Raw genomic sequence first — 18,594 nt, 5'->3', positions numbered from 1 at the left:
GGGCAGAGATCCAGATGGAGATGCCCTGAAGGCAGGAGGAGATGTGAGCCTGGAGGGAGGGAAAGACAGCAGGGGCAGAGATGTAGATTTGGGTGTCATCAGCGTAGAGATGATAGTTGAAGCTGTGGGAGCGAATGAGGTCACCAAGGGAGTGAGTGTAGATCGAGAACAGAAGGGGACCAAGAACTGACCCCTGAGGAACTCCTACAATAAGGGGATGGGAGGGGGAGGAGGAGCCTGCAAAAGAGACTGAGAATGAACGGCCGGAGAGATAAGAGGAGAACCAGGAGAGGACGGAGTCTGTGAAGCCAAGGTTGGATAGCGTGTTGAGGAGAAGGGGGTGGTCCACAATGGTGAAGGCAGCTGAGAGGTCGAGGAGGATTAGGATAGAGTAGGAGCCGTTGGATTTGGCAAGCAGGAGGTCATTGGTGACCTTTGAGAGGGCAGTTTCCTTGGAATGTAGGGGACAGAAGCCAGATTGGAGGGGGTCGAGGAGAGAGTTGGCATTGAGGAATTGAAGGCAGCGCGTGTAGACGACTCATTCAAGGAGTTTGGAAAGGAATGGTAGGAGGGAGATAGGGCAATAACTAGAAGGTGAGGTGACAGACCATATCTACACTTCAAAATTGAGCTCGCAGAAGAAAATCAATTAGGTAAAATTTCTCTAATTTAAGATTTTGATTAGCAAGCATTACTCTACTAGATAAGAGGATTTGGCTCTGGTTGCAAAGGCTTAGGGATAGAAACATATTGAGTGTCCCTGGTAATGAAAATAGCCGATGAGAGCATGTTGGAGAGCAAGTAAGAGAAGGTTTGACAGCCACCTTTGTAGGCCCACTTCCACTGGCTTCATCCTCCTTAGAGAATGTATTTTAATTTTTTTAAATGATATTTGTTAAGTGCTCAGTATGTGCCAGGCACTGTACTATGGGCTAGGGTAGATACAAGGTAATCAGGTTGGACTGGGTCCAACATCTCATATGGATCTCACAGTCTTATCACCATTTTACCGATGAGGGAACTGAGGCACAGAGAAGCTCAGTGACTTGCCTAAGGTCACTCAGCAGGCAAGTGGCAGAGCCAGGATTAGAGCCCAGGTCCTTCTAATTCCTGCCTGTGCTCTATCCACTAGCTCACACTTAATGGCTGGTGGAAAGAGTATGGGCTTGGGAGTCAGAGGACGTGGGTTCTAATACCAGATCCGCCACTTGTCTGCTGTGTGACCTTGGGCAAGCCACTTCACTTCTCTTTGCCTCACTTCATCTGTAAAATGGGGATTAAGACTGTGTGCCCCACATGGGACAACCTGATTACCTTCTATCTACTCCAGAGCTTAGAACAGTGCTTGGCATATAAGTGCTTAATGAACATCATAATTATTATTATTATTGTCACTGAATCAATCAACTGTAACCATTGAGCACTTAATGCATGCACACCACTGTACTAAGTGCTTGAGAGAGTAGAATGTAACAATAATAACAAGCACATTCCCTGCCCACAAAGAGCTTGCAGTCTAGAAGGGGACAGACATTAATAAAATGAATTATGAATATGTATATAGTGCTGTGAGGCTGAGGGAGGGGTGAGTTAAGGGAGAAAATCAGGGCAATGCAGAAGGGAGTGGAAAAAAAGGAAATGAGGGATTAGTTACGAAAGGCCTCTTGGAGACGTGCTTTTAATAAGGCTTTCAATGTAGGGAGAGTAATTGCCTGTCGGATATGAAGGGAGAGGGCATTCCAGGCCAGAGGAAGGACGTGGGCAAGCATTCGGCACTGAGATAAACAAGATAGGGGTACAGCGAGTAACTGAATAACAGTAGAGTCAGTTCTGCCATAATGTATGCTTTCACTAAGCTTTTTGGATGAAATGCAATGGCAGAATTAGAGATCATTCTTCCTACAATGTGTCCTGTGGTGTTGGAAGAAATGATCCTACGTTCAAGTTGCTTACAAAAGTCAGATTTTTTTTTTCTTCTGAAACAGGTCTGCTTTTCTGAGATAATATGAATTTTTTTTCTACCTGAAAAGCTAGGAGGTACCTTACATTTTTAAAATGACCTAAGATTTTGGATCTAAATTGGACTCTCTGAGGAGGACTGTCCATTTAATCGTTTCTCCAAGCCTTTATACACATGCGTGCATGGACGGACGCGCGCGCACACACACACACACACACACACACACACACACACTCTCTTTGATAAACACCAGGAATTTTCCACAATATTCTAGTATCCAGTTTGAGTGACTGTATCCTTTGTAGAAGGAAAGTGTAATAAAAGCTACTATAGGGAACTGCAATATCCATATTTAGGTATCAATTTTTTCAGAAGGATAAATTTATGGAAATATTATGCATTAAAATCACTTTGAAAATTTTATTTTAAAAATGTATAAATATTGTAATTATAATTCAGTTTTTAGGTATTTGGTTTATTCACCTCTAATATTCAAGAACTTTAAAATATACCTGAAACATATAATCATGGCCTTTGGTGGGCTTAGAAAATAACTGCATAAATATATTCTAAACAAAATATTTAGGTTGTTTTGATTTTTACAACAGTTTTCATTTACAATTGTACAAATTTGTATGAAAGGACCACTACTTCATTGAGATTTAAAGTTATTTTAAAAAAACTCACTATGAATATGAAATATGTTATTAAACTGAAATATACCAGTTGAGCTTTTCTTACCCACTAAAAATAAATTAGAAAGATGATCTATTTTGGCATTATAATCAGTTTCTATGATAAAAAAGACATTCATTTTATTTTCTTTTAGCTTACCTAGATATCTCTGCTTGGGAATTTTTCTCTCCATCAACAGTAAAAGGAGATGCTCCAGTTAATAACTCATACATTAGAACACCTAAACTCCACCAGTCAACTGCCTATAAAACAGTAATCATTGCATTTTATGGAATTATTAACAAAAAAATTTAAGAAGGAAATAAAATGTTGCCATGAAGAAAATAAAACAACAATCTGGGGAGGAAATATTTAACACAAGGATAACTGTGTTGTCACACAAACAACTTAAACAAAACTGGGAAATGATTAGATTACCCAATTCACTAAAAAAGAACACTGGGAGTGGAAACAATCTAAAAGTAAGTTTTACTATTGAAACTATAGTAAAGCAAATCCAAAGATCAGAATTTAAATACAGATTAAATAGCTTTTATCTGCTCTAATGTAGTAACACTTTTTTTCAGTCATTGTTAATGATGAAGAATATTCAGAAATGATCCAGTTGAGGGAGAGCACAACTTGGTTGCTCCACAAACGCTCATCCATATGTACTGGGATCAATATAACCCAATCCAGGTTCTGCTGTACATCCCTAAGGAATCCCACTTAAACTAAAGACCAGACAAAAGCCAAAACTGGCAGATTGAGTACATCTTGTGAATTACTGACCCTTATTTCAACCAAAGGTGTTTTAAATATTGTTAGGAAACTGCCACAAACTCCCTGTGGAATGAAACCAGGAACACGAAGGTTAACTTGTCTGCCCAATTTTCAACTTTCAAATGTTTAGTACAGTGCTTTGCACATAGGAAGCAATCAGTAAATATGATTGAATGAATGAATGAACTTTCCAGAGGATCTAAAGCTCTTCTAAAGAGTTAAAAGAGCCACTAAAAGTAGTAGTACCATTTGAATACTTTGATATTAGATGTAAAAATCCCACCATTAGGATGGTCTCCCCACTCAATTTGGATCACGGTGGGAAGAATCTCATTAATTGGCAGAGGAGTAGGGAGAGGAGGTTGCTTAAGGCACCTTTCTGTTGGAGGTGACTTCTAATAATGCACGGAGGGAGCTTCAGTGGGCGATTAGGAAACTGTTGGCAGAAAAGAGTTGGTCCCCAGCCAATAATCAAACAGCAAGTACAGGAATTGGAAGAATATTCATAGATTTATTTATTTTTTTGACTGCCCTGGTTGCTAATAACCAACAGAATGGCTTTACAGGAATGTGCTTTGGCCCTCATCACACAAGAGTGTAAAGAGCAAGGGGAAGAAATCTTCACTGAGATTCACTGAGACAAAAATATATGCTCTAGATTTTTCTACAAACTGCCATCCTAAGGAGGTTTCACTTTAAACCTTACAATGTACAAGGTGCTATGAGAACTGAAGAAAATAAAGTAATAGTGGTTACAGAAAACAGAAGAGGAATTTTAAAATCTAATTTTTATTTTAACATGACAGTAACGCTTTATGAACTATTTAACATGCATTCAACACTGGGGTTTTTTTGTTTGCAAAGCTATTTTGCTTAATAATCTCTCAAATAGCAAATATTAAGGAAGCCCATATGGCCAAGTAAGGTAAAATTGTACAGTTTATAATGTTGACCACTGGGCCGGGGGTGGGGGGGGGGGTGGGGGGGGGGGGGACACGGACAGACGGACACAGACTCTCTTAATGGCAACGTATACTGATCTTAGTTGTCTTGACACATTCCATATAAACAGCATCTTAGCTAAAAAGGTTATAGTTATAAAATATAAAGCACTTACTGGATGTTGCTAGAGATTCTGGATAAAATCCTGGCTTAAAAATAAAACTTTGTTTAAAAAAATTGATTTTTGAGTTCTTTCTCTATTTAAAATCACATACCCTCCACCAGTCTTAAAATCAATAAAGTTTGCCTGGCATTTTCTAATCCTTAATATTTAGACAATACTTCTTGCTTTTCAGTTGCTAGGAAACCTAGCACCAATAGGAATTAAGGTCAACATAGATGAATGGACTACAGGGACCTTGTGAAAATAATTGAACGATGTCATGAGATAGCTTTTTTATTACTACTTAAACTTTGTAGAGGTTTTGAGCAAAACAAAAGGAAGGTGTGAATGAGACTATACCTTGTCATGTCCTGTATCTCCCCCTCTGACAATATCTGGTGCCATATATTCTATGGTTCCACAAAAGGAATACGCTCTTTCATTCTAAAAAAATAATAATTTTCAAACATTACAAGTAGCATAGAAGAATAAAATAGGCTACCACATTTCAAATTAAAGTTCAATTATCTACATTGTCCACTATTCATACAGTACTGCATATATAAAATGATTAGTGTGAAAACAGCTGGTCCTCCTTGCAAGAACAAATATCTAAAATTCTAATGAGTATTTCAGTGGGGCCTGGTTAGGGCTATACACGTGCTAAAGTTGAATACATAGGCTTCATAGAAGTGGTAGGCACGTGTGTGAGACCCTCTGCACACCTTCTAGACTCTAAGCTCATTATAGGCAGAGAACATGTCTGCAAATTCTGTTGCACCATACTCTTTCAAGTGCTCAGTAGAGTGCTGTACACATAGTAAGCGCTTAATACATACCACTGATTGACTTAACAAAATAATCCCTGAAACTATTCCATCAGTCACCCTGGGATTCATGCATTGATTTATTTGATTCTATTACTTATAATAATTATCTTATTCTCTGGGTGCAATGTGGCCTAGTGTAAAGAGAAAAGGACTGGATGCCAGGAGATCTGGGTTCTATTTGCAGCTCTGCCACTTGTCTGCTGTGTGACCTTGGGCAAGTCACTTGCCTTCTCTTTAAAATGAGTATTCCTCCCCTCTAGACTGTGAGCCCCATGTGGGACAGGGACTGTGACCAATCTGATTAGCCTGAATCTACCTCAATGCTTAACAGAGTGCTCAGTATAAAGTAAACATTTAAATACTACTATTATTACTGTATTATTATTGTTATTATGGTATATTTGTCACTTCATGCCAACTCTTGGCCCCATTAGATTGGCTCCTCAAGGGCAAAGTGGCATTGTTTTACTTCTTTTGTATTATTCAAGTGCCTAGCATACAACTCCCTGAGTAGAGTGGTAAGCACACCCTGGCTATTAATTTATTAAAATTTGAATAAGCAAAGCTAGACCACCTCCATTTTTTTTCATAGATTTGTATTTCTCTTTTTACAATTTATATCTGTTTCAAAATTTAAAAAAAGGAAATGAAAATGTAAGGAAACCACATATTTGTACTCCTACTTTTAAAGTGTGTTTAGTGGAAGGTATGTTTGAGTAGCTAATACAATTCAGACATTAAATATTTACATTCTTATTTAGTCATTTCTAGATCAATTTGCTCATGCAGTTTCCTTTGTAACCCTGAATGTATGCAGGATGAATTTAAGATAAATTGATACATTTTAAACACCAAATCTGTAGCTGTAATTAAAAGTGTTGCTTTTCTAGGAGCATTTGAAGAAATATCTGTATTAAGAATTCTTATTTTTTAGGATATTGTTTTGGGGGTTTTTTGGTTTCTTTTTTTTTCCAAAAAAGAATGTAACCGTATTTATTTAAATGGAAAACCTTTTTCCTGACACTGTCTATTTTAAGACTAAGCTTAACAATTATGTAAAAAAATGTGTTGTACTATTCATTTGAATTCACAAATGAAAATCTAAAATGAAATGGGTGAAAGACTGTATCTATTTGTTGCTGAGCTTTAAGCTCTTGAAATTCACCATCTGTGTAATGTTAATTCACTACCCGAATGTTACCAGCCAATTCTCTAAGCAATCTTATTTTTTTAAAGAAGTCTTTTAGGTTATTCCTTCCATTAAATGTTGATTTATTATTTGGGAAATATCTTGGACAAACAAGCAAATCTGAATTCTTGCTTCTAGATTCAGTAGCACATTCAAAAGACCATAGAACTCACCACCCACAAAGCTTTTAGCCTACATAGCTCTTCATTTCACTGGCACAATCTATTCCACATCACTTACAGCCTAAGGAAGAAGCTAAAAATTATAACATTTTGTTCCATATGGGTGTGTCTAACTTCCATTACTGTCATTGGAGATTATTATCTTTGATAACAGGTCTTCCCAAAAGCTAAAAGCAATACGTCCCAAATATCTGCGAGGAAAAGAGAATAAAATACTTGCATGAATAGTCTATAGTACTTTAACAAAATGAGCATTGTAAAACATAATGGGCATTCAGTAAAATTTGCTACTGACAATTTTAAGGAAGTCCATTTGGGAGTACAAAAATCAAGAAAACTTCAATCAAACAAGGTTTGAAATCCCCTCTTGATTCACCTTCCCTCTTGCTCCTCAGCCAACCTGGCTCACTATGTCCAATCTCTCACTATGCTGTAGCTACCTCTGCCTCTCTCATCCAATTGATGGTATTTATTGAGCACTTTTGGGAGGCAGCAGACTGAGCTAAGTGCTTGGAAGAGTACAATTCATTACAGTTGATAGACATGATTCTTGCCCTCAAAAAGCTTACAGTCTACCCCACTAAGGTACTTGGTCTTTTTTATGAACCTTAAACTGCAGAAGTTGCTTCCTCCCAGAAAGATGGATTGATCGAATGTTTCCTTAGTCCCAGGTTACTTGGAGATTTTAGAATAGTTACCTTTGAGATACAACTACAGTTCTGCACATTTTATGTTGACAAGAGAAGCAGTGTGACCTAGTGGATAGAGTACGGGCCCGGGAGTCAGAAAGCCCTGGATTCTAATCCCAGCTCCATCATTTGTCTGCTGCTTGACTTTGGGCAAGCCACCTAACTTCTCTGTGCCTCAGTTACCTCATCTGTAAAATGGGGATTAAGATTGTGAGCCTTATGAGGGACAGGGACTATGTCCAACCTGATTTGCTTGTACCCACCCCAGGGTGTAGTACAGTCTGTGGCACATAGTAAGTGCTTAGCAAATACCACAATTGTTATTAATATCATTAAATACAATAACACCCCCAAAGCCCCAATGAAATACATTTATTTTTTTTAATCAAAGTGCCTAAATTTGAATTAGGGAAATGACCTTTTCTCCTTCACCTTACACAACCCAACTTGGTTTCCACATATTTTCCTACTTCTATGCCCCCCCTCTTTTTTTTTTACTTTTTCTTTCATTCTCTAACAAAAGTTTTAAATTGGCTATTCTTTTTATTTTTTTTTCCATAAACCTCCTTGGGATGAATTCCAGCCAGTCTTCTTTGCATGTGTGTATAAACATGGGCTGTTAGTGTACACAACAATTATAAGAAGGGTATAATTTTTGAAAGGGCATCATTTAAAAAAATAAATAAGTATACACACATATGGACAAACCCTCAAGTGAACTGGGTTTCAAAATGTCCCCTTTGAAGAGGTGCCATTTCAAAGTCACATTTTAATGTAATCCCTCTCAGAAAATCCATTTTCTGAGGTGAACCTAGAATGCAGCTGTTACATAACATCTGAGCATATTCCATTTGTTATCAGTAAATCATGCAGAGGCTGATGAGTGAGAGCTTTCTGAATGTAAAAATAGCTATGCTTCTGAGCAGTGGAATGGGATATGAATGAAATACATGGTATTCCTGAGCAGCAGGAAGTACTATCTAGTGTTTTGGATAACATGATGGAGAGGTTAGAAAAATGAGAGGGGTCAGGATTATTTAGTGGCTCTTATTTACTCCACATTATGAGCATTTGCACATCAAGATTTATTAGAAATCAGACTGTACCAGATTTTCTCAAGTTTCATCAAATCTACAAGAAACAAACATCCTAGTTCCGTATTTGCCACAAAAGTGGTTTTTGTTTCAGTCCAGATTTTAGGATGGATCCTTGAGAGTTCCTCTTTGTAAACATGCAAATGAGTTAAGCCTGCTGACCTGTTTTGCATATGCACCAGAGTTTGACACTTTAGTCAAAGGCCTTGCCTTTCAAATTTCAATCTTTCAGCAAGTATCACTTTACCAATTTCTCCCATTCCATATATCCTGAGGTACACTCAGAAAAGTAAGTTGACAACCCGAATTAGAATAGCAGTGTCGCAAAATGGAAGTTGTGTGCTGCCCTAGTGCCCAGCTTTAAAGAACGCTTTTTGCTGCAATGAAAGAGAGATTTCATAGGGGACTATCATCCCTTCGTTTCATCTACTTATCTATTAAAATGCAGTAATGAAATCTCTTAACAAATTATTTCAAATTACTTACCAAAAACATGACCCACCAGAAACAATATTAACCTCTAGGTTGAATGTCTGCTTTTGATATCCATTTTCAATGAAAAGCAGCTTTGCATCCTTAATATTGTAACTTGTGCTGCTATTAACAGCTGGTTAACCTGACAAGCATACTGCTTAGCTCTACCTAAGATCTGCTGCCCCTAAAAATTTCCCCCCAAAATGCTGGAAATGTATTTGAATGTAATCAAGAAGAAATGTTTTTGAATGATTTGAGGGGGAAAAATGCAACCCTATGGTCTGATTTCAAGGGAACAAGAGAGAGATTCATTCATTCATTTGTATTTATTGAGCACTTACTGTGTGCAGAGCACTGTACTAAGTACTTGGGAAGTACAAGTTGGCAACATATAGAGATGGTCCCTACCCAACAATGGGCTCACAGTCTAGAAGGGGGAGACAGACAACAAAGTAAAACATGTGGACAGGTGTCAAGTCTTCAGAACAAACAGAATTAAAGCTAGATGCACATCATTAACAAAATAAATAGAATAGTAAATATGTACAAGTAAAATAGAGTAATAAATCTGTACAAACATATATATCGGTGCTGTGGGGAAGGGAAGGAGGTAGGGCAGGGGGATGGGGAGCAGGAGAGGAAAAAGGGGGCTCAGTCTGGGAAGGCCTCTTGGAGGAGGTGAGCTCTCAGTAGGGCTTTGAAGGGAGGAAGAGAGCTAGCTTGGCGGATGTGTGGAGGGAGGGCATTCCAGGCCAGGGGGAGGATGTGGGCTGGAGGTCGGCGGCAGGACAGGTGAGAACGAGGTACAGTGAGGAGGTTAGTGGCAGAGGAGCAGAGGGTGCGGGCTGAGCTGTAGAAGGAGAGAAGAGAGGTGAGGTAGGAGGGGGCAGGGTGATGGAGAGCCTTGAAGCCGAGAGTAAGGAGTTTTTGCTTGATGCGTAGGTTGACAGGCAGCCACTGAAGATTTCTGAGGGAAGTAACATGCCCATAGCGTTTCTGCACAGATGTATTAATAATAATAATGATGGCATTTATTAAGTGCTTACTATGTGCGAAGCATTGTTCTACACGCTGGGGAGGTTACAAAGTGATCAGCTTGTCCCACAGGAGGCTCACAGTCTTAATCCCCATTTTACAGATGAGGTAACTGAGGCACAGACAAGTGAAGTGACTTACCCAAAGTCACACAGCTGACAATTGGCAGAGCCGGCATTTGAACCCATGATCTCTGACTCCAAAGCCCGTGCTCTTTCCACTGAGCCATGCTGCTTCTCTATTAAATGCTACATCATGAAACTTGGTTCTGTGAAGCTGCTGCCAAGCTCTAAGCTTAGCAAGAGAAAAGGTAACAGGCCTAGATGTATTTCCTTGGTAGTAAATCTGCATCTTTTCATCAAAACTTAATTATATGGCCAGATTTCTGATAACTCTCCAAATCATTTTCCATTAATCCTCGTAGAGCTAAATTATCTACTGCACAAAAATATAACTCTGCAGTGTTGGAGAGATGTGGATTCTTTCCAATCATTTCCCTTTAATGATCCAAGAAAAATCCATATTTTTATAAGACAAATTTATAGTTCATTTTATAAGAGTAAAGCAAAATTGTTTCTTTCCCAGGCACATATGTAAAAAGAATGTGAATGTATGTCAGTAATTGATCATTAGTCAGGTGGCATAGTTAACTCAAAACTTCCTTACGTACTTGAACACTTGGTTTTCAATGTAATAAACTATTTGCCTCCATCTGAACTAAATCTAGTTGGTATCCTTGGACATTTCGAAGTTTTCACTTCTAAGGACATGCATTTGTAATTAATAGTGGTATACCTTTTTTTAAAACTTTTTGCAAACAGTGAAGAAAAAAACACACCACACATACAATAACAAGCAACCCTGTCTTTGTTCAGGGAAGTCTGAATACTGTTACCAAAAATGGACAGAGGCATATCAGTCCAATCTAAGATAGACATGCCTAGTTACTCATTTGAGAGTGAAATCCAAATTCACAAAATTTTACCTTTTAAAAATCAGGATTTCGCACTAGCAAATCCTCATCTTTCTTAAACCAGATCAGTATTTGTAACAATTTATCTTAGTGAAAGGACAGTGAAGGAACCAGGGGTGGCGTATTTCAGATCTGATTTATAAACAATAGCTTTGCCTCATGTCATTCTGTCAGCAATCCCTCAACCTCTAGTCAGTGAGGAACTCAGGATCAATACTGTTCTTATGGCAGGGAGGTCAAAATGACCACAGCCTTTTGTTTGTTTTATGGTACTTATGAGGCGCTTACTATGTGTCAAACACTGTTCTAAGCACTGGGGTAGGTACAAGTTAATTAGGTCAGACACAGTCCTTTAAATTCTAACTGTGGGTGCTAGTTAAAGTGCACAGGGGAAACTTCTCAGGAAAATCTGCTTTTAATCCAAACCAGTTAGAGGTGGTGATCAAATAGGAAATTAATTTAAAGTTTTTAGAAGAAATACATTTATCCCACATATAATTAGAGGGAAATTGAGGGCACTTGACAGAAAAATATTAATAGCATTGGTCTCATCCTAGGAAAACACGGACAAGAGTTTTTGAAATGTTGCCACAAAGAGCTGCTAATACCATTCTTGCCTGACACCCTGTCTTTCAAACAAACCTATTTAACATTAAGGACTCACAAGTCCATTAGATTTCAGTAGTAATGTTTCCTTCCTGTCAAACTAAGGAAGTTAGTGAAAAGCATCCTCAATGATTTTGAGCATTTTTGGAGAAACAATAAACAAAGTCAAAGTATCATTTTACAATATCTAAGGCTCTGGCCAATTTTTTTAAAATACCAAGTGTCTGCACTTTCATTATCAATAATTGAGTTTGCTGATCCTTCAGTAACAGCTATGCACAGGCCCTAAAAAAGAGAGAGGTTTTGAGTCGGGGTCTGAAAGTCAGCAAGCTGATGCTTGGTCAAACTAGTTTGGGAAGTGAGTTCCTGAGAAGTAAAGAAAAGCCCTCTATTCCCCAGGCCAATGGAGACTGTAAACTTTTACCTACTGTGGCCTATTCATTCATTCGATCGTATTTACTGAGCGCTTACTGTGTGCAGAGAATTGTACTAAGCGCTTGGGAAGTACAAGTTGGCAACATATAGAGATGGTCCCTACCCAACCACAGGCTCACAGTCTAGAAGGGGGAGACTGACAACAACAACAAAAAACCATGTGGTCAGGTGTCAAGTCATCAGAATAAATACAGAAAAAGCTAGATGCACATCATGAACAAAATAAATACAATAGTAAATATGTACAAGTAAAATAAATAGAGTAATAAATCTGTACAAACATATATACAGGTGCTGTGGGGAGGGGAAGGAGGTAGAGCGGGGGGGATGGGGAGGAGGAGAGGAAAAAGGGGGCTTCCTGGAGGAGATGAGCTCTCAGTAGGGCTTTGAAGGGAGGAAGAGAGCTAGCTTGGCAGATGTGCGGAGGGAGGGCATTCCAGGCCAGGGGAAGGACGTGGGCTGGAGGTCGATGGCGGGACAGGTGAGAACGAGGTACAGTGAGGAGGTTAGCGGCAGAGGAGTGGAGGGTGCGGGCTGGGCTGTAGAAGGAGAGAAGGGAGGTGAGGTCGGAGGGGGCGAGGTGATGGAGAGCTTTGAAGCCGAGAGTGAGGAGTTTTTGCTTGATGCATACGTTGACAGGCAGCCACTGGAGATTTTTGAGGAGGGGAGTAACATGCCCAGAGCGTTTCTGCACAGAGATGATCCGGGAAGCAGCGTGAAGTATAGACTGAAGTGGGGAGAGACAGGAGGATGGGAGATCAGAGAGGAGGCTGATGCTGTAATCCAGTCAGGACAGGATGAGAGATTGGCCCAGCAAGGTACTGGTTGGATGGAGAGGAAAGGGCGGATCTTGGCAATGTTGCGGAGGTGCGACTGGCAGGTTTTGGTGACGGCTTGGATGTGAGGGGTGAACGAGAGAGCAGAGCCGAGGATGACACGATGACACCAAGGTTGCGGGCTTGAGACGGGAAGGATGGTAGTGCCGTCTACAGTGACGGGAAAGTCAGGGAGAGGGCAGGGTTTGGGAGGGAAGATAAAGAGTTCAGTCTTGGACATATTGAGTTTTAAATGGTGGGCAGACATCCAGACGGAGATGTCCTGAAGGCAGGAGGAGATATGAACCTGGAGGGAGGGAGAGAGAACAGGGGCAGAGATGTAGAGTTAGGTGTCATCAGCGTAGAGATGATAGTTGAAGCCATGGGAGTGAATGAGTTCACCAAGGGACTGAGTGTAGAGAGAGAACAGAAGAGGACCAAGAACTGACCCTTGAGGAACCCCTACAGTAAGGGGATGGGAGGGGGAGGGGGAGGAGGAGCCCACAAAGGAGACTGAGAATGACCAGAGAGATAAGAGGAGAATCAGGAGAGGACGGAGTCTGTGAAGCCAAAGTTGGATAGCATGTTGACGAGAAGGGGGTTGTCCACAATGTTGAAGGCAGCTGAGAAGTCGAGGAGGATTAGGATTGAGTAGGAGCCATTGGATTTGGAAAAAAGGAGGTCACTGGTGACCTTTGAGAGGGCAGTTTCGTTGGAGTGTAGGGGATGGAAGCCAGATTGGAGGGGGTCAAGGAGAGAGTTGGCATTGAGGAATTCGAGGCAGAGGGTGTAGATGACTCATTCAAGGAGTTTGGAAAGGAATGGTAGGAGGGAGATAGGGCAATAACTAGAAGGGGAGGTCAGGAGAGGGTTTTTTTAGGATAGGGGAGAGAGGATGGGGGAGATGGGATGCCTATGCCCTAGGAATGGAGGCCATCCAGTCCTAAACAATAGAATGTGGCGCAATTTATTGTTACCATATTGAATCAAAATTGGAACTAAAGAGGCCGGTGTTCCAGAACCTAAGCATCAGAAAGCTTCAGGTCAGCAAGCTCCCTCAAGGAAATCCATTTCCTGAGGACTATAGTCTGCATCATCATCATCATCACCAACTAATGCTGCCGAGGTGGGCCTGGAAATCAAACTTATTCAAGTAACTTAAGGAATTAATTTCAGCTTTTCTTGGGAATTTTAGTTCCTGTTGGAATTAATCAGAGTTAACAAATAAATTCAACACATAAAAACAGTACTTATTTGCATTTAAGAGACTGATTCTTTCATAACAACAGGACTTCCCCAGAAACATAATTTTCCCTCAGCAGTTGCCACACACTCTTCAATTTGGGATAGAATGATTGAAGACCATTCTCAACCTAATACTTCAAAAAACAAATATTTAACTTCATTGGACTGACTTAAGAATGTAGAAAAATTGTTTTTTGCAAAAGCACTGCAAACCAGTTATTACTCTTATTACCAGGACTCTGTCACCAATGGTTTAAGGTTAAATACTCACTTCATCAGCAAGGAACTCCTTACTCAGGCCAAAATCTGTCAGTACCACATGGCCATTAGAATCAAGTAGAATATTCTCAAGTTTAATATCACGGTATATAATCCCCAACTGTAAAAATGAATAAACAAAATTTTAAAAAGCAATTTCAAAAGACAGTTTCAGAATTATGAGACTGATTTTAAATTTGGAGAATAGTTAGCTTAATTTCCTTGAGCTGGTCTTATACAATCAATTAAAAAGCTCGCACATCTGGGAAAGAGTATTTGTTTTATCTAGTATTTCCCTTTTGATGACTACCCTTCCCCTTGTCATATACATTTGTTCGCATACCCTTCTTATGGCTGGTTTCCTAGTCAGGATTTCTTCCAGAGTTAATCAGCTTAAGTGGCTACCATTACCTTAATGCTGAGATTGTGTGAAAGCCCTCAAATTTATATTTACCTCTAGGCCTCCAGTTTTCTGTTCAAACTATTAATGATATACTGCCCCACAACATTCTCCCTTAAAGAATTCTATACTGGAAAGGTGGGAAAAACTAAGGAAGCCAATTATTACCCTAGGAATGCAAGTTTTCACTCTGGAAACTCTGGTTTCTGGCACTGGAATTTGGTCCCTCCCTACCTCCTCATATCCCACTTGTGGTCAGGGAATGTGTCTGCTATATTGTTATGTTGCACTCTTCCAAGTACTTTGTACAGTGCTCTGCACACAGTAACTGCTCGATAAATATGACTGATTGATTTATCCCCTGGGGAGGTAGCCCTTATCAATATTGCTAAATTGGGAACCAGACTCTCTATCCATATAGTCATCAGCCCTCTAGTGATTACCAACACCAGGGGATTCTCTTCATTACTGTCTCCCTGTAGGTTCCTGCCCTCCAGGGTCTAAGCCATGCATGCTACACTTGGAAAAACTGGAATGGTTCCGGGTTATTTGACTCACGGTATTCAATCCAAGGAAATTTCACTTAGGGCGTTTTGCTCCTGATGCATATGGGAGGAAAAATTTGACTTCCATTTAAATAAGTTACTGTGATTTAAAGTGAAAATTGGCCAGCAAATTTACAAGGAAGACATCATAGAGAAGCTGAGTTGAGAATTAAGCTAAGATGCATTTCCTTTGGAATTTCTTCCACTTGACACTGTCACTGATGATTGTGAGAAGATTGTAAATGGTGATGACATCCCCCAAAAACTAGTGTCATATTTCAAAATGTGCTATAGCCAGCTAAAATCAGCATCTGTATGATATCTTTCTGTTAAACCTGTAGGCACTGCCTTCTGCTAATTCAACCACCCTCCTCCGCTGACGCTAAACTCTCCCTTCCCTTCCGGGTCCATCAGCATTTCCTTTTTGTGCTTCATTTTGATAACTGATATTGTCAACAAGTTTCTTCTTTTCCTTTGTGCTACAATGGCACTTCTCATCACCTTTGGTTGCCTTTTTCTGCACCTTCTCCAGTTCTAAATCAAAATCCTTTAATGGGATACAGTCTACTGAAAATTTGAATGTAATAAATAATTAATTACATGGCTTCCTGAAATACCGTCAATACCTATATCTAACTCTTTAAACCAACATCAATTTATACAATGAAAACACTTTAATGTTCAGACCAAATAGCCACTCATATGTGACTCAACAAAATGCAGGACAGCAATCTTTACATGCTAATTGCAGATCACAAAGGTGGTTGTACAATTTTTTTGCCAACTACTCTGTTATTATTTCATATTGAATGCTCCATTAGAAAAGTGTTTAGATATGATAACATTCGCAACAGCTTGGAAGTTAAAAGTACTAATACTTGACTCAAACTGTAAGTTTGTTGTGGACAGGGAATGCGTCTGTTATATTGTACTCTCCCAAGAGTTTAGTGCCTCCCTTCCTGGATGTCCCGCTGACACCTCAAACTTAATGCATCTAAAACAGAACTCTTCAGCTTCCCACCCAAACCCAGTCTCCCAACTGATTTTCCTCTTACTGTAGAGAGCATCACCATCTTCCCTGCCTCACAAACCCTCAATCTTGGCATTATCCTCAACACATCGCTCTCATTCAACCCATATATTTAATCTGTCACCAAATGATTCCACCTTCGTAATGATAAAATCCGCTCTTTCCTCTCCATTCAAACTGCTATTAGGCTGATCCACATACTTACAATAATAATGATATTTGTTAAGCGCTTACTATATGCCAAGTTCTGTTCTAAGCGCTGGGGTAGACACATGGTAAATACACGGTAATCAGATTGTCCAACGTGGGGCTCACAGTCTTAATCCCCATTTTACAGAGGAGGTAACTGAGGCACAGAGAAGTTAAGTGGCTTCCCCAAGGTCACACAGCAGACAGGCGGCAGACCCGAGCTTATAACCCACATCCTCTGACTCCCAAGCTTGTGATCTTTCCACTAAGCCATGCTGCTTCTCTAATATCCCACCCTGACTACTGCATCAGCCTCCTTGCTGACCTCCCTGCCTCCTGTCTCTCTTGACTCCAGTCTACACCTCACTCTGCTGCCCAGATCATCTTTCTAAAAAATAAAAAAAGTTCAGTCCACGACTCCCAACTCCTCAAGAATCTCCATGATTGCCCCTCCACTTCCAAATCAGACTGAAACTCCTTACCATTGGCTTTAAAGCACTCAATCAGCTCACCCCTGTCCTGCTTTTTACCCTGCTGATTTTGTATGGCAATCCTATCCGCACAGTTCATTCCTCCAATGGCAACCTATTCACTGTCCCTTAATATCATCCATCTCTCTGCCTATCCCTTACTCACATCCTCCCTCTGGCCTGGAACTCCTTCCCACTTCATAGGCAATGAACCACCACTCTGTCCACCTCAAAACCTCATTAAAACCACATCTCCTCTAAGAGGCCTAACCCAATTACACCCTCTTTTCCCATATTCCCCTTCCCTTCTGCATTTGAATCTGCACCCTTTAAACACTTGATATTCACTCCTCCCATGGTAATTATGTATATAGCTGTAATTTAGTTTAATGTCTTTCTACCCTTCTAGACTGTAAGCTCCTTAGGCATAGAACGTTCTACCAACTCTGGGGTACTGTGCTTTCCCAAGTGTTTCGCACAGTTCTCTACACACATCAAGTGCTCACTAAATACCACTGATTGACTGCACATTATTGTCAGGCTTGTATTTTTGGACATTCACAGTGACTGTGCAAGAAATGGTAATATTTTCCTACACTCATCTGCCTCATCCTGCATCAATTTAGATCTGCAATCCCAACCTGTCTCTTCCTTGAAGGATTCATTTGCTTGAAAAAGAAAGTCCAAGAGAGCTAAAACTCACTGCTGACAGTTTATCATTTTTAAACATTTGAAATGAGAGAGCTATTCCTCACTGCTGGCAATTTGTTTATCTTTAATGCTTTGGCAAAGGAAGAGGGAAGAAAGATGTCCTAAATAAGATAATTATAGCATCCTGCAGTGCCTGCCCATCAACACATTTCCACGATGGAACTAAAAGGGCCAAAGAATCCCAAAAGGAAGGGGAACAGCTGAAATCTCTTACCTTGTGGAGATGTTCAAGAGCAAGCACAATTTCTCCAATATAGATCTGTACCTCATTTTCTGTGAATCGTTCTCTCTGGGAAAGGTGAGTAAAAAGTTCTCCACCATTTATATAATCTATTAAAACAAAACAGATGTCTTCTTTCTCTTACTTGCATTCACAACATCATAAAAAAATTAAAAGACTGACCAAACAGATAAGGACTACAGATCAGCCTTTAAGATTTTGTTTATCATTTTGTATCTCTTGGACTGAGATACTTACCACTTAGTATCCCTTGGGCTGAGATCCCTTAATTACTGAGGATAAGGAAAAGCCTTCATAATTATTATCACACCCACAAAAAAACAATGGAATATGCAAATTAAATACTGTATTGAAGCATTTATTAGCATTTCAATTTAGGTTTCTAGTCAAATTATATTTGTATATGAAGAAAGACTTCCATAAATAACTTCAAGTTGGCACTGCAAAAAATATTGCTGCTGAAGTTTAACAGTTTAAAACAGCTATTAAACATTGCAGCAACCATGACAGGCAATAAAGCAACTTGTTTTCTATAGTAATTGTCAGTTATCCCTTAATTTGATTTTCTTTCTCTTTTCATGAGCATTATGTGCCTGCATAGCTGGTGCTAAGAATTGGACAGCCTTGGGAAAAATCAACATTTTGTCTCACAAAGGGCTT

The 18,594-nt window shown here is 39.7% G+C and overlaps 1 protein-coding gene across 3 annotated transcripts in view; it reads right to left on the bottom strand.

Annotated features, from left to right (window-relative positions):
- Positions 1 to 18,594, bottom strand: part of RPS6KA5 (ribosomal protein S6 kinase A5) — a 110,592-nt gene that overhangs the window by 38,096 nt on the left and 53,902 nt on the right. For all 3 annotated transcript variants that reach the window (XM_038750158.1, XM_038750150.1, XM_038750141.1), the window contains exons 4-7: positions 17,908 to 18,023; positions 14,362 to 14,469; positions 4,884 to 4,967; positions 2,795 to 2,898 (exon numbers count right to left, since the gene is read on the bottom strand). In XM_038750158.1, coding sequence (XP_038606086.1) covers positions 2,795 to 2,898; positions 4,884 to 4,967; positions 14,362 to 14,469; positions 17,908 to 18,023 — 412 coding nt within the window. The remainder of the gene's footprint in view (positions 1 to 2,794; positions 2,899 to 4,883; positions 4,968 to 14,361; positions 14,470 to 17,907; positions 18,024 to 18,594) is intronic.

Source organism: Tachyglossus aculeatus, chromosome 1, assembly GCF_015852505.1.
Source record: "Tachyglossus aculeatus isolate mTacAcu1 chromosome 1, mTacAcu1.pri, whole genome shotgun sequence".
Lineage (NCBI taxonomy): Eukaryota > Metazoa > Chordata > Mammalia > Monotremata > Tachyglossidae > Tachyglossus > Tachyglossus aculeatus.
Note: the sequence above shows the minus strand (reverse complement) of the source record. Positions and strands in the feature narration are given on the sequence as shown.